Source organism: Cervus elaphus, chromosome 21 (genome assembly GCF_910594005.1).
Source record: "Cervus elaphus chromosome 21, mCerEla1.1, whole genome shotgun sequence".
In the NCBI taxonomy this organism is placed as follows: domain Eukaryota; kingdom Metazoa; phylum Chordata; class Mammalia; order Artiodactyla; family Cervidae; genus Cervus; species Cervus elaphus.
Window position 1 is genome coordinate 70,653,592 of NC_057835.1, and position 17,262 is coordinate 70,670,853.

At 37.9% G+C, this 17,262-nt stretch overlaps 1 protein-coding gene across 1 annotated transcript in view; it reads right to left on the reverse strand.

Moving 5' to 3' along the window:
* Positions 1–17,262, reverse strand: part of DPY19L4 (dpy-19 like 4) — a 63,654-nt gene that overhangs the window by 23,825 nt on the left and 22,567 nt on the right. The window contains exons 7-13 of the mRNA XM_043879840.1: positions 13,359–13,482; positions 8,627–8,761; positions 5,990–6,121; positions 5,794–5,892; positions 5,173–5,246; positions 2,383–2,541; positions 1,569–1,688 (exon numbers count right to left, since the gene is read on the reverse strand). Of these exons, the coding sequence (XP_043735775.1) occupies positions 1,569–1,688; positions 2,383–2,541; positions 5,173–5,246; positions 5,794–5,892; positions 5,990–6,121; positions 8,627–8,761; positions 13,359–13,482 (843 nt within the window). The remainder of the gene's footprint in view (positions 1–1,568; positions 1,689–2,382; positions 2,542–5,172; positions 5,247–5,793; positions 5,893–5,989; positions 6,122–8,626; positions 8,762–13,358; positions 13,483–17,262) is intronic.

Sequence of the window (17,262 nt, forward strand, 5' to 3'; positions counted from 1 at the left end):
GTCTGACTCTTTGTGACACCATGGGTTGTAGCCTGCCAGGCTCCTCTGTCCATGGAATTTTCCAGGCAAGAATACTGGAGTAGGTAGCCATTTCCTACTCCAGGGGGCCTTCCTGACCCAGGGATCAAACCCACATTTCTTGCATCTCCTGCATTGGCAGGTGCATTCTTTTCCACTGCACCACCTGGGAAGCAGCTAATGTGGCACTTGAACACATGGGAAACCATTAGAAAATAAGTACTAAAAAGCATTTTCATAAGGTCAAGGGTTATGTGAAAGCAAAATATCGATTCGAGACTGTATTGTATTTAAGGTTTAAAAAAATGAATACTGAATCAGGCTCTGAGAGAAGTAGTGGATGCATACAGAATACATTTTATTAAGACAGAGGACTCGCATTAGTTTCCCCGGTTAACTAATATCTCCTCCTAACACCCCCATTTCAGAATACCAAACCAGTTGTTCCAGTCAGCCGGAATCAACACTAAAGTCTAATTTGTAACTTGAAGAGACATCAATTCACGCTCAATTTACATGTATATGACATCCCTTGGAACATAAACTCTACTGGAGACACTGGACCATTATGCCAATCTACTGACTTCTTAGTATCCAACCCTTCCTTACCATTTATTTCACCTAGCCAGCTAATTAACATTTCAACCTTTAAATTCTCTTCCAATTCAAAGAGATGCCAGATGAATCCTTTTCAAACATAACCATGAGAAGACATGTTCTGTTTAAAAATCTTTAGTTTCCCAGTACCTACAGAAATAAATGGAAACTCATCTAAATGGTTTTCAAGGCCCTCTAAGATATGGCCCTGACACACCTTTTCAGTTCTTCTCCTACTACTTCTTGAAGTGACTAGTGTTCCAGCCAGAGTTTGGGACACTCTGGTCAGTTCATCAGAAACAGGTAATAACCTGGACTTGTAATCGGTGTCTGAAGAGGTATCAAGGGAGTCTTGTAGGACTGAACCCTATGCGTATGGATTCTGATGGTCCTGGCAGACAAGTGTCAAAACTGAGTTGAACTGTAGGATACCCAGCTGGCATCCAGAGAATTGTCTGTTGGTAAAAAGAAACCTCCTACCTTCATTAAAACCGGGTACTCAAAACACTTTTATATTCCTATGTCTTATTTCTCACCTAAGTCAAACTTCAAAGAAAAGGGTATCATTTATTGAACCCTCACTCTCAAAACACCATTTACCTCTCCTTCACTTAGCAAAGTTGTGATTTTATTTTTGTGTGGTTAGTGTCTGTCACCTTTATAGGCCATAAATCACATAAGGTTAGACTTTTGCTGTCCACTTTTGTTCACCAGTGTACCCCCAGCAGTGAGCACAATGCTGGACCCTTTGAAGACATTCAACAGTTTTTGAACAAATAAAAGCATAAGTAAATACTGGTTCATTATATTATAAATACCTCTCTAAACCCCACTTATATTAAGGTTTTTTGAGTTTTTGTAGTGTTTTATAAATGTATTCTGGAAAGTAAACACTACCTACCATCATAAAGGACAATTCTTTGTTAAAACAAATGGATCAAATATACACTTACCCTTCTATAATCATTGCAAGAGAACCCAGTAAAATAGTGTGAATCACATGATAAATTATTTCTGGCCTTTCTCCAATTCGTCCATCTTCAAGTGCAACAGTTTCTTTCAGGGACTTATCACTACTGAAAGAAATGTTTTTGACTACTTTGAAAAATCAAAGATCTTTAGTATCCTCATAAAAAATACATAGGTAGTTTTTAAAATTTGAAAGTACTTTCTGCTGGTCAAATACCTAACTTATATATCTCCAAGTCTTTGAAAGAGGCTTTTCAACTTTGGAAGACAACTGACTCAATGAAGATGAAACATGAAAGTAAAAGAGACTTAGATACTTATGTTCCTTGTCCATTATAACTGAACTAGTGGTTGCTAAATCAATATAGTTAAATCATAATTAGAGTAAGTTCTCAAAATTAAGATACTATATACAACCTCCTTTCAAACATTATAAAAATATTTTTAAATAGTCAAACTTTATAGTTTAAAATAACTTTTACTACTAGTTTCATTTAAGAAGAAGAGATTCTTCTTACAATAAATAAAAATCCTGAGTAAATTACTGAATGAATCTTTAAAAGTTTAACTGATTATTTAATATTATTCCTGAATTAAAAATGGACATTACATATTTTAGATATATATGCTTAAATCTGAATTTTATCTGGTCAACTTATAACAATATTTTACATACTGATGAAAAGAATTAAATTAGAAGCTATAAAACAAATACATAAATATTGGAAAGATATTAAATGTTTTATGTATTTCATAATTTATTAATTAGTAATACAATTGGTTTTCTTAGGTACTTACTTAATTCTCCTAAAAATAACTTGAATCATAGAAAGAAAACAAATAATTAACACCAAAATATAGAAAGGTAGTAAAGAAGACTGTGTCAATCGCAAAAAAAAATCTTGAGATGGTGCCTGAAGGGATTCTTGACACAGGAGCCAATTCATTGTAAAATTCCTACAGAAAACAAAAAGCATGATACTAAAATTACAGATGTTTTAAAATACTGAACATAAAAGTTATTTTTTATCTCAGTAAAAACTAAGACAAAACACATTTCTTTAATCTATTAACTTACAACAGCAAGGTCATACCCTTTACAAATGGAAATAATAGCATTAGTAACCCTCCTCAACAAGCTGCCCTAATAAATTTAAAACTGCTACTTTTTTATGATATAGCAATGTGATAATATATATATACAGTCCAATATATATAGGACTCAATATAGTTTTAAGGTAGTTTTACTTTCTATTTTTACCTGGAAGAAAACAAAAAATTCAGCTGTGTAGCCTCAACCAGCACAGTCCAATATGATAGTCACTAGTTACATGTAGCTGTCAGCACATGCAATGTGGCAAGTGGAAATATTCTTAGGGCACAAAATATACACTGGACTTCAAAGATAAAAACAGCTGAAGAAAGGAATTTTAGAAATACAAAATATATCTCAGTAATTTTATATTGTTTACACATTAATTAAATTCACTTGTTTCTTTTTACTGTTTTTTTAATATGACTACTAAAAAATTACATATGCGACTAAAGTTACATTGTTATTGGACACTCTTGTTTTATATTAGACAGTCCTATCAGATAAACTGCTTTTTTTAACCCACACTAAATATAACCAAGACTCCTAGTTATAGGTAGATTAATCGGCATTCTCACTCCCAAACCATCTTTAACTTCCATTTAATCCTTAAATTCCCAGCCCTGGGGAAAGAGATAAGTGAAAAAGTGATGTTCAGGAGTGCTCATGGAGGCACCAAGAATGCTTCACAAATCACCGGGTTTAAACTAAAAGGTTCAAGTTTCTCAATGTGCCAAACAGCTATAAAACTGTATCAAAGAGGCTGTCATCGAAATCTTTGTCCTCAGGACAAATGCATCTTGTTTTTAAATACGCCTATTAAACCTACTAATTCTTTAAGGTCTAATTCAAATTCCCAATTTAATGATCTTTCCATAATCCTAATCTCAATCTTTCCTTCCCCATATTCCCATGGCACTTTAATTGTCGCTTTATTATAGCACTTAATGCAATCCGCTATGTGCCAGATTGGCTTCCCAGGTGGCACTAGTGATAAAGAACCCACCTGTCAATGCAGGAGACTAAGAGACACTGTTTGATCCCTGAGTCAGGAAGATCCCCTGGAGAAGGAAATGGCAACCCACTCCAGTATTCTTGCCTGGGGAATCCCATGGACAGAGGAGCCTGGAGGGCTACAGCTCATAGGGTCACAAGGAGTCAGACATGACTGAAGCAACTTAGCATGCATGTGTCAGACTGTAGACATTTTTGTATCCCAAAGAGTACCTGGCCCAGTATCTTGCACATTAAATAAATATTAACACTTCTTTAGTGATTGTTAAAAGTTTCTCTCAACAGAAATGCTCCCTGAAATTCTGAAGAACATTACAAACCCTGATATCCAACTGATACATCCGAATATATATCCCTGGGTCAGGAAGATTCCCTGGACAAGGAAATGGCAAACCATTCCTGTATCCTTGCCTGGGAAATCCCATGGACAGAAGAGCCTGGTGGGCCGCAGCTCATGGGTTGCAAAGAGTCAGGCACGACTGAGCAACTAACACTCCGATAGGTAAATATATGTTTTCTGCTATGCAAATGAATTCTATCAGTATATAAAATCATTTATTTCATTTTAGATTTTAAAACATGCACTTAACCAACAAACAAAAGTACACTATTTTTGGATTTAAAAAGTCAGCTTCTGGCCCAATCCACTATTATGACCAAAGATGAGAGTCTCTGCTATGAAATAAATATCTTACTGACTACCTCATTTTTATGCCATACCCCGCTTTTATTAAGGCACAGATGTGTAATATGCCATGAGCCTTTTTTACTTGAATTATCGCTGACCTCATCCCCTTTTCTGGCTGCACTGGGTCTGCGTTGCTTTGTGAGGGCGATCTCTAGTTGCCTGAGCAGGGGCTACCCTGCTGCAGTGTGCGGTCTTCTCCCTGGGGCGCTTCTCTCATTGCGGAGCACAGGCTCCAGGTGTGAGGGCTTCAGCAGCTGCAGCACACAGGCTCAGGAGTCGGAGCTCACGGGTTCCAGAGTGCAGGCTCAGTAGCTGTGGCAGGTGGGCTTAGCTGCTCTGCAACATGTGGGATCTTCCTGGGCCAGGGATCAAACCCGTGTCCCCTACACTGGCAGGCAAATTCCTATCCACTGTGCCACCAAGGAAATCCCCATGTTCTTTTAAATATCAGCATTTTGCTGATTAGAGGTTAGTTTCCTTGCTTCTTTATTCATTTTAAATCTTTAGTTTATCCTGACCTTAGGTTGTATCATCCTTCCTCATTAAGGGAGAAAGTGAGCTAACACGCTGTGATGCTACTGAGGTTTAAGTACACCTAATTTTAAAAGACCTAAATGAGGTATGTTTTAAAATAAGAAAAGTATGAATGTCATATTTCTTCTAGCTATTATAATATCCCAGATTATTTTCTGAGTGGTATGTAATTAGGTGCATACAACATCCTTTGATTATTTTTGCTCTTTATCTTATAAGTGGTATAGAGTTAGGTAAACTTACATAATCCAAAACTTACTTAGTCATATTTAGTCCAAATTTTACTTCAAGGAACTTCAGCATATGTCCATTTTCTTTGTGTGGGACAAACATCTGGAGGATAAAAACACTAGTTAGAACTATTAGTTGTAGAACTATTAGTTATGCTTATAGCAATATGCTTTTGTCCAATACTAGAACTAGAAAACACAGCAAGATTATGAAACAAAAAATGTGAATTAAAAATGCCAGGTATAACTATGAAGCAAGGAGATTCACTGGCATAAGTCAATCACATTACCTTATAGTTAAGCATAAAAGTATAATGGGGTAGTTAGAAAATTTTAACCTTTTCCCACCTAGCATAAACAACTTACCCCACACTTTTGAATGTCTTTTACTCACCTGAATTTATTCTACATATTACTTTATGCTAATTGGGGTAATGATGACATTTTAAATTAAATGAAAAATAAAGTAGAATTTTAAAAAGTATATTTAGAAAAAATTCAGAATCCTATTTTCCCACCTAATACACTAGGTATGATTACTGTTCAGCTAAAAATATTACTGTATAAACTCCATTGTTATCCCACTATTCTCATTAAAACTAAATTATTCAAACTGCTCTACTGCACGCATCTCCAGCAGAGCCACTTACCTTCATTGTAACAGTCAGTGTCACTGTCAGAGCGCACACCAAGTAAAAATTAATCACTCTCATTATTTTAGCCACAAAAGTTCCTTTCTTCACATTCAGCTATGGGAAGGAGGAACCATATGAACAAATAAGTGAGATTTTTAAAAAATTAACAATTTAAAAATTCACCCCAAGAATGACAGTCAATTCTACTTACCTGAAGGCACTTAGCAAGCATTAAGGCTACTACTAAACTTAATAAAGGAGACACCAATAAAGCTGAATTCTCAAACTGCAGTAAATATCCCAGAAAGAGAGAAAATATATAGATTTTATAAACTTCATGAACCTGTTGGGACAAAAATGAGAACAAAATTAATTTTATTGTACATTTTTTCATTAGATAAAATTTGACTGCAATTATGAAGTAAATGCTCTACTATAATTTTGGACAGTATTGTACAACCATTCAACTTGTATTTTGAATGTCATGGAATATAGGTAATTTATCACTTTCTTTTTAGAAAGAACTCTCCAGAAACAAAGTAAAAAGCATTGAAACCATGGATGTCTAAATCAGACTAGAAAAACCATCTTTAATTCCAGGCTCTGACTTCATTTCACTTGCTTTGTCTTGTCCACCTGAGCAACATGAAGCTATGTAAGTAAAAAGTCATAATTTTTAGCAGTAGTCCCCAAAACCTACCCAAGGAAAATATATTGCCATGAAACACAGCACCAGAGAAAAGTATTTTTGCACTTGGTCCATTTAACAGTGACATTAAGAAAGTTAAATTTAATTTCCTAATAGAAGACCTCCTAGTTCTTCTAGAAAGTTACGTCTCACTAGGTTTCTTTTCTAAACTTCAATAGTGTAACTTAATCTACCATAAAATAGATTCCTTTTATTGAATAGAGAGGGGAGAACTAAGATGAAATATAGACATTAGTTGGCCAGGGGCGGGGTGGGGGGTGGAATCAAAAGGCAGAGTGATGTTAAAAAAAAAAAAAAACAGAAAGAAAAAACTCCCTAAAAGGCCAGAGCCGTTTTTTAAATAGATACCTCACTGTTGGGAGGCTGACACAATCACAAGGAGAGGGCTCTATTGATCTTCTGGGTGCTAGTAATACCCTATTTTTTCATTTTGACTGCTGGTTCTCTTAGTCCAAACCTATGTCTCTATCCCAGATTCATAATGCTGGGGCCAACCTCTAAAATCTACATTTCTGCTCTTCCATTTGGCTCCCTAGTAAGCTCTTCCAATCTGTGTTCCTGAGAGGTAAGGCTGGAGGACAGAGCAGGGATGTATTCCTTCCTGCAGCCTGCAGTTCCTGGGTGGATCACCTTAGCGAGGCTTCTTCACTCCAACGGAGTAATTCTTTCCTGTAACAGGAGTTGCATGCAGCTTCAGTTTTCTTAAGCTTCAAGAATCATCTTTGTCATGTCTTCTTACCCCAGAGACCATGGGATCAGCTGGCCAGAGTACCATTCTCAGAAGTCTGGGTCCCATTTCCAGAGAGCCCTTCTTTCCAGTACAGAGATACCAGCAAAGTGGAGCAGTGGCTCTTTATCAGAGGTCTGTTTCAGCTCCATGGGGGTCCCTCCTCTAAACTTCTAAGTTTTAATAATTCCCAGTTCTTCCACAGCTTCTGGAGTGGTAGCTGCTTCCTGAAGCTTTACCTCTGTAATACTTTTAGGTACTTATTGCCCTTTCACTTCACAAGTTAACAAGTTTATACTTGGTTAATGATTATTTAAATAACCTAATTACCAGGATTCTGGACCAAGCGGAAGAAAAAGGATGAGCATGAAGATTCCCAAATTTCTAGATAAGACAATATATTACATACTCAATAAATGTTTATAAATAAGGAAAAGGAAGATAACAAGGCAAAAAAATAAAAAATAAAGGAACTGAATGTCTATGGGAAACTACTGCTGACAGGATTATAAATCAATATAACTATTCTGGGGAAAGGCTTGGTATCTCTAGTTAGATTGAATATGCACTTATCCTTTGACTTCTAATTCCACTATGAGGTATATATTCTAGAAAAATCTGAGCCAGGTAACATGTATATGAATGCTTATAGCAGCACTGGTCATATGAACAATAAACTGGAAAAAAGCTTAAATGTTATTTAGCAGCAGAATACATTAATAAATAAAAATGAATGAAATATAACTATATATCACCATGGATGAATCTCAAAAGCAAATCAGGCAAAAGTAAACAATACATTATCATTTAACAACGTATTTTTAGGAATACATAGATAGGTGGTAAAAAAAACATAAAGAAAAAGAAGGAAAGGATTAACAAAATTCAGGACAGTTAGCCTCTGTTGGAGAGGAGTAGGATATGACTGGGAAAAAGGGGCTTCCAGGGTACTGAAATGCTCCAATTCTTGGCCTGGGTGTTCAATTACTCATATTTTTACTATACACTATATGTGTCCTCAGTTGCTCAGTCATGTCCAACTCTTTGTGACCCCACGGCCTGGATACTCAGCCCATGGGATATAGATATCATACACTCTTTTGCACGTGTCCTATGTTTCACTTTTTTTTTTTTTTTAAAGAAACAGGGAAGATGGAGAAATGACTAGAAATAAGAGAGGAAGCACAGGGGTGACTTTGGTTAAACAGCCCATGCTTAAGGGAATTTCAAAGTGCTTCTAAAAGGACTAGGGAAGAATGAGTTTAACAACCTTTTGAGTAGAAGTATAAATCAGAGCCTATTAAAGTATTTCAAAATAAGTTTAAAAGCTAAATGGTTTTTATACAATCCTATAAATACTAGATTTAAAATTCTGCAGATTTAAAATCATAGTTTTAAAGTGCCATTAATACCTTGTCACTCTGCTCCAGTGAAAAACTATCTAGCAAGAAGAGAGATATTGCTTGAAGAAACAAGAGATAGTGGCTGTACTCCCACACCATCATAAAGGTGTAAGTTGAAGCACTCATCAACAAGTAGCAAAACCTCTAGGGAAAACAAAAGAAAGAAACTAAGTATTAACAGCTTTGTTACTATACAAACCCATCAAGTTGTTACCTGAACTACTGTGGCTGTTACTGGTTCCATTTTAAAGCAACTCTTAAAACTTTGTTTTAAAAATCACATAATTATTATTAAATCCTTACATAAACAGTAAGATCTTAAATCAAACATTCTACAAAGAAATCAACCACTTGCCCTTCAGTGTTCAGCACAATACTGAGAATCTCAGGAAGACAAAAGAAAAGGAAGAAAATTCAGTAAATTTTTCTTTCATTCTAAGAGATAAAGTAGTAAGTATTTTTAAATGGTGGCTTTTACTAGACTTGACTGCTGGGTGGTCAATACTACTGATTCAGGTTGATTCAGGTGCAAATCTTCTTTCAATTCACACACACACACACAAAGATGTGTATGTATACGGTGAATTCCAGGGGAGGCAAACATAATGGAAGGACAGTTTATATATACACATACATATATATATATATAATTTGGTTTCTAAATTTTAGTGAAGAACTCATACAAAATTGGGCTTTCCAGGTGACTAGGTGGTAAAGAATTCACCTGCCAATGCAGAAGATACAGTTTCAATCCCTGGGCCAGGAAGTTCCCCTGGAGAAGGAAATGGCAACCCACTCCAGTATTCTTGCCTGGAGAATCCCACAGACAGAGGAGCCTGGCAGGCAGGGCTAGTCAGTGGGGTCACAAAGAATCTGACACAACTACTAAAGAGCAATAACATACAAAATATTCCAGATAACTGAATTTTAATCTTTATCTCCCTCCTCCTCATCTTGATTGATTCCTTAGCAGTAACACAATTTGTAACTTTTTTTGCTTTTAGCAACTACACAGGTTATTCTTCAAATATTTTTTGGTGAGATACTTCAAATACCTTTTGGAAAAAGGTACCTCAGACGTCACAGTAATCTTGCTTTTGCTTCTTTCAATTATTACACCACCTCCAAGATTCCCAGCTTTTCCAAGATTCCCAGCTTTTCTATTCACTTTAATTCTCTCCTGAAGAGACTGCTCAAAATCGGCAGCACCCAAGATTCCATCTTCTGCAGGGTGCGTATAGTGAAGTGAAAGTCACTCAGTCGTGTCTTGACTCTTTGCGACCCCATGGACTATACAATCCATGGAATTCTCCAGGCCAGAATACTGGAGTGGGTAGCTGTTTCCTTCTCCAGGGGATCTTCCCAACCCAGGGACTGAACCCAGGTCTCCCGCATTGCAGGCGGCTTCTTTACCAACTGAGCTACGAGGGAAGCCCTACAGGGTGGGTGCAGTTGCGAGTAATCTTCAGGCCCTGCTTCTCTTTCTTTGCTCCCCCCATGCCACAGGCTTTTTCACGGGCATCACGGCAGCAGAAAGTGCAGTTTTGTTTTCTTAAAAAACTGAGTTTTTAGCTGAAGGGTTGAGAATACACCACAGTAAAACCGTGCTCATTTTTAACACATGTTTTTATACAATCCTTAATATTGCTACCGCTTTAATATTTGAATTGGTATTTTGCTCTTGCTGTGTATTGTTGAGTACCAGATATGTCAGTTGCTTAGTCGTGTCCAACTCTTTGTGACCTTATAGACTGTAGCCCACCAGGTTCCTCTGTCTGTGGCATTTCCCAGGCAAGAACACTAGAGTGGTTTGCCATTCCCCCTCCAGCAGATCTTCCCGACCCAGAGAGCAAACTCTGGTCTCCTGCCCTGCAGGGTGGACTCTATCATCTGGGCCACCAGGGAAGCCCAGGACCAGATGAGTAGTTAAAGCCAAGTGAAGTCGCTCAGTCGTGTCTGACTCTGCGACCCCATAGACAGTAGCCTACCAGGCTCCTTCGTCCACGGGATTTTCCAGGCAAGAATACTGGAGTGGGTGGGTTGCCATTTCCTTCTCCAAGAGATCTATCCAACCCAGGGATTGAACCCGAGTCCCCCACATTATAGGCAGATACCTTACCATCTGAGCCACCAGGGAAGTGGTTACAAATAACCAAATAACTGCTAAACATAATTTACTTCCTTTACCTTAATATTGAGAGGAAAAAAATGAAAGAGGATGGAAGAGTGAGAAACTCATGGAATACTTTCAAAATACAGAAAAATAACTGTGCTTAAATAAAAAAGGAGAAAAAAATGTAAACAAAAATAGGAGTATAAACTATTCTTAGATCCCTTCAAAAAGTACCAGGTCTTTGGTAAACAATAGTGAACTGAAGGGAAATATACTTTTCACTGTGTATCTATCCATTTACACTTTTTTTTACCATCTGCATAATGTACATGTATTTATTACTTTTTACAGTATGTATTTTATTATTACTATATATACAAGTGCATTTCGGCTGCACTGGGTCCCCGCGGCCTCTGCGCAGGCCTCCCCCGTGTGCAGCGAGCCGGGGCTGCTCGCGAGCTGCAGCGCACAGGCGTCTCTTCGGGGTGGTCCCCCCTCTCGCGGCAGGCAGGCTCCACAGCACAGGCTCAGGAGCTGTGCGGCACGGGCTTAGTTGCCCCACACCGTGTGGGATCCTCCTGGACCAGGGATTGAACCCGTATCCTCTGCCTTGGCAGGTGGACTCTTAACCACTGGACCACCAGGGAAGTCCTCTTTTAAATAAAAAGAAAAATTTTTTTAAAGTACTAGAAAGAATACATAACATGGCAATGAAACAAAGATATTCAGAAAGATATAGAATGTGGTATAGAAGGGAAAAAATGTTAACACTTCATTCTACCTCTTCTGAAACTCCTCTTAAAATAATAATTTTATTTTTTAAAGAAACTTTTGACATGGGCTATTTCTTAAAATTTTTATTGTTTATTAGTAATGCGCTTCCTGATGATTTTTTAAAATTTTTATTGACTTTTTTTGGCTGCACTGGGTCTTTGTGGCTGTGTGTGGGCTTTCTCTGGTTTCAGAGAACAGGGGCTGCTCTTCCTTGCGGAGTCTCGGCGTCTCATTGCAGTCGTTTCTCTTGTTGCAGCATTCAGGTTCTCAGGTGCACAGGCCTGGCTGTTCCAAGGCACGTGGGATCTTTTTGGACCAAGGATCAAACCCGTGTCCCTTGCTTGGCAGGCAGATTCTTAACCACTAGACTACCAGGGAAGCCCTGATGTGGACTATTTTTAAAGTCTTTTATTGAATTTGTTACAATATTGCTTGTGTTTTATATTTTCATATTTTTGGCTGCAAAGCACGTGGGATCTTAGCTCCTGGACCAGGGATCGAACCCATGCACCCTGCCTTGGAAGACGAAGTCTAAACCACTGCACCACCAGGGAAGTCCCAGAAGAATGATTTTATTAAAAATCATTTTATCTTTGATGGGGAACTCCCTGCAGTCTAGTGGTTAGGACTGCACTTCTACTAAAGAAGGCACAGGTTTGATCCCCGCTTAGGGAACCTAAGATGCCTCGAGGCCTGGCCAAAAAAAACCGAAACACATCTTTTTTTGTGGCAACAAAATTTTCACTTTAATTCAAAATAATGGTAAATACACAGAAGCTTAGGCAGTTCATTTTGCTATGTTACACTTTTATACAAAAACTGAAGAACTCTTCTTCCCTAGGAGAAGGCTGCACGATCTAACAGGAAAACTCAATTAAAGACTTTCTATTGTAGAAAATATTCCTCCTCAGAAAGGTCTTTTTTTTCCCCCTCCTCAGAAAGGTCTTTACACAAACGCAGCAAAAGAAAAATTACAAATCTCAAATGTGTTATTATTTTAGATAAAAAAGGAAATTCTAGATAAATAAAAAAAGAAAAAGAAAACAAAAACAAAGGAAATTCTAGTACCATCAAAAATGAAATAAAGTTTGCTATGCTCAGGACATCTGACATCCCTGAAAGAATAGAGTATTTTTCAGAGATTTCACAAAGGAACCATAAGTGAATCCTATTTCCTAGCCAACCAGGTCCCTGTAGTCAGTCCCTTTTTCAGGCTGAGAATTCTTGATCCAAGACAGGCAGGCAGACTGTCAAAAGATTACTACATTGAAGTCAATTTCAATGTAATCGGTTGCCTTTTATAATCACATTTATTTTATGCATTTAAAATCATTATTCTGAGATGGAGTCTCTAAGCTTCATCTGATTCCTGAAAGGGCTTATGGCAGTAACAACAAGTTAAGAATCTACACCACCCAGGACAGTCTCCTGAACCTGACCTCCCTCAGGCACAGAAAGCGTGAGGGCAAACGACACGTAACTGTAAACAGGATGTGCACTGCGACCACTGCCGTCACCTGCAGTCACTTTCTATCTTCACTAATATTCTTCAACTCATGATGATTAGAGGCCATGAATGTCCCAAAAGTGAGAGAAGTAGTAAAATAACGAGACATTCATTTTCATAATAAAATATTCTTCATATTTGTCAAGTAACTGCACTGAAACAAGGTAACATCTCCCTTCTCCTAAATATAATTTACTGCCAATCAGACTACAGGAAAAGTTATAACAAGATTATCTATCATGTAGTAACTAGGTTTCACTGAATATAACTTTTCATATGAATAGCTTTAAAATTATATACCACATTTGCAATACATCAGAATTGTGACAAATAAATTTGCATCTTACCTCTCCATAAGAATTTAAGTTGCTTTTTAAATAGCCTGTAAGTGCAGCAACTTGGCATGCAAAATATGGTAGTGCCCAGTTTTCTCTTAAAGGAATGGAGTGTTCAATTCTTGTTGTATCTACCCTAAAATAAACCACAGATGAACAGCAAAAGAGCAAGACATTATATTTTTGTAACACTACACTTTTCAAGACACTTTCACACACATCTCATTGTTCTCCATATTCTGTGAGGTAGGCATGGACAAAGCCACCATCACCTATACAACATCTTACAACAAATTCAGTGTTTCACTACTACCTTACCTCCCACCTGGGAAGACTCATTGCTGCTGTGTCTGCTTGATGAATAGATGGGCCTTTGTGAGAATTTGAAAAAGGCATCTCTGCTCTGGGCAAATACAGACTCATGCTACAAAACACAACTTGTCGTGAGTATACTGGAGTTCAACTCCCATCTTCCCTTCCCTTTGAAAAGACATGGTTATCCCTCTCTAGAGGGATATCTCTAGACATGGTTATTGCGCTAGAGCACAGTGTGCACTATGGAATTAGCAGTTCTAATACTAACTCTTACGTAAAAGGAATAAGAAACTCAGATAAGTGGTGACTCAATCAAGTCATATAGCTAGAAGATGACACAATTAGAATTACAATGTGTATCTTCTAATATCTACTTAATACTGCTTTCAATCAGCAGGTTATCCAGAATTAACATTACAGTAGCCCTGTATATGATAGATCTAGAGAGCTCTGAAAATTTCCAGAATCACAAACACAGAATGCTTTTGGAGGTGCCTCATAAGTTTCTCCTCTATCAATCTTTATTGAGTGTTATCTCCTATGCATATCCTCTACCACAACAGACTCCCTTCTCAACAATTAAATTTGGATCTCCATAAATTCAATGGCTACTTCACACACACACACACACACACACACACACACACATACACAAAAACACAATGGTGCTACTGCTTTAAAATACTTCATGAAAACTGCTGCATAATTCTCCTAATGGAGACAAACATGCTTGCATTTATTCTGGTCCAATCAAACTGTGGTACAGGGGCTTCCCTGGTGGCACAGCGGTTAGGAACCCACCTGCCAATGCAGTGGACAGGGGTTCAATCCCTGGTCCGGGAAGATCCCACGTGCTGCAGAGCAACTAAACCTGTGCACCTCAGCTACTGAGCCTGTGAGCCTCAACTACTGGGCCCAAGTGCTCTCGGGGCCCCAAGCAACTACTGAGCCTTGTGGGCTGCAACGACTGAAGCCCACGCGCCTAGAGCCTGTGCTCCTCAACTGGAGAAGCCACCGCAACGAGAAGCCTGAGCACCACAATGAAGAGGAGCCCCCTCTCGATGCAACTAGAGAAAAGCTGCGCAAAGCAATGAAGAGCCAGCACAGCCATAAATAAGGAAGTAAAATTATTATTTTTTAAATTGTGGTACAGGGGAACTCCCTGGCAGTCCAGTGGTTGGGACGCTGCAGCCTCACTGCCAAGTGTGCAGGTTCAGTCGCTGGCTGGGGAGCATCCTTTAAATGTGGCACAGCCATACAATAGGCTACTACTTAGCAATAAAAAGGCACAAACTATTGATACACTCAACATATGTGATTCTCAAAATGACTCTGCTGACTGGAAGAAAAAAACAAAAAATTATATGCCACATGACTCCATTTATATAAAATTCTAGAAACTGCAAACTAATTTACAGTGACAGAAAGCAAATCATCAGTTTCCTGAAGACAGTGGAACAGCGGTAGACGTGGGATAAGAGGAACAAGGGAGAAATTACCAGATAGCACAACTAAACTCTGGGTGGTGATAACATTATACTGATTTTGTTGATGGTTTCACAAGTGTGTCTAAACATCTAAAATTATCAACTGGTACATTTTAAATATGTACAGTTTGTTCTATGTCAATTATACCTCAAAACTGCTAAAAAGTTTTAGAAAATAACCTGCATTCTATGAATGCATATGTAATTGAAAATATATATGTACACACATATTAAAAACATGAAGATCAAATGAAATACAAGCTGAAAAACACTTAATACAGTTTCTAGAACTTAGTAAACAGTATTAGATCTTTCCTCTTTTATAACTCTGTATGATCTATTTTTACTTAACAATATATTATGAGCATCCTTCTATAATATATACACCCATAAACTTCAAGAACATTGAAAGGTCATGGTACATAACTATACATGTTTATCATAACCTAACCAGTTCCTTCCTATTGTTATATACTTACCTTGTTTTTGACTACAACAGTTTTTAAAAACAGGAACCAGTGTTTTTGTATAGTGATCATTGGTCTCATTGTTTACTTTTAATTCTTTAACCCAATTGGAATTTATTTTATTGTGTATGCAGTAAGTATTTCTTCTCCAAATGTGATTGCTGCAATACCATTTTGTGAATATCATGTATTCTAAAGACCACCTATTCTCATACAATATTACTTCTGGAAATTTGTTGTGAAAGTTAGCTTTCTAAAACAAAACAAGATACTCATATGTCATTAGTCAGCAAACAGGAAGGAGAGGATGTCGAGTCTCAAGTCAGGACTTTGCCAACCACTCTACCAGCCCAGAATTGGGAAGCTGAACCTGTAATCCTCATTCCAAAGACTCATTCACTACCCCTACCCAACGCACAGATCAAACCTACAAAACTGTGCACCAGAAACACTGTCTGGGAAGGGATGAGGGAACCTTCTTAGTCACTGCAGCAAAAACTGAGTAACTCTGCCAGTTATTCTCTACATGAACAAGCCTCCTCACAGCCCCAGTCCTGAATGCCTGTGCTACTCAATGCTCTTCCCCACACCACCATGCCTGGTGGCTGTAAGAACGAGAAGGGTGACAGTGGGATGTGACAAAATCCAGTGAGACTGACTTTTTCTCCCCAGTGGCAGAGTCGAGCAGAGAGCAGCACAAACCAGCAGTTAAAATAATAACTACTGTCTTCAACTGGGCCTATGGATATATTCCCAGAGATCAGCCAACTCTGAGTTTTTGTGTTTTCATTTCAAATACATCATAGCATAAACATAACCTGAATCAACTAGATGACCACTTTGTAACCCATTATTGCCAAAAGATTTCAGAACTCACTTTCATGTTTGTTAATTATCCAATTGGTTACACAGTACTACTTCAACTGCCTTGGGTTAATCAGAAAAAAACATGAGATGGTTTTCTTAACGCTAAGTGATGTATTGCCAAGTAAAAACAAAATGTACAGATCACTATGGTTAAAAAAAAAAAAAAAGATTTCATAATGGATAACAAGCAACATGAGATCTGAGTCATCTCACAGTACCCAGTTATGTAGGTTTGCGATACTCAAAAGAACCTAGTGGAGTGGTATATGTTATTCAGTCGTTAAGTCGTGTCTGACTCTTTGTAACCCCATGGACTGTAGACTGCCAGGCTACTCTGTCCATGGGATTTCCCAGGCAAGAATACTGGCGTGAACTGTCATTTCTTTCTCCAGAGCATCTTCCTGACCCACAGATCAAACCCGTGTCTCCTACATAAGCAGGCAGATTCTTCACCACTGAGCCACCAGGGAAGCCCTGGTACTATAAACACGCTGAGTAAAAATTAGGCTTTAGCAAAATATAATTTTTCACATTAAAGTTTCTAGTTAATATTTTACTAGTTTGTTACTTCATTAGTAAATTGGTTTCAATACTAGCATAAATGTTTTCAGCACAAGGAGCTTGAAAACATAGTTTTATGCTTTTTATTTAAGTAACATGATCATTCAAATTGGGCTTCCCAGTGGTGCTAGTGATAAAGAACCCACCTGCCAATGCAGAAGACGCGGGTTCAATCCCTGGGTCGAGAAGATCCCCTAGAGGAGGGCATGGCAACCCACT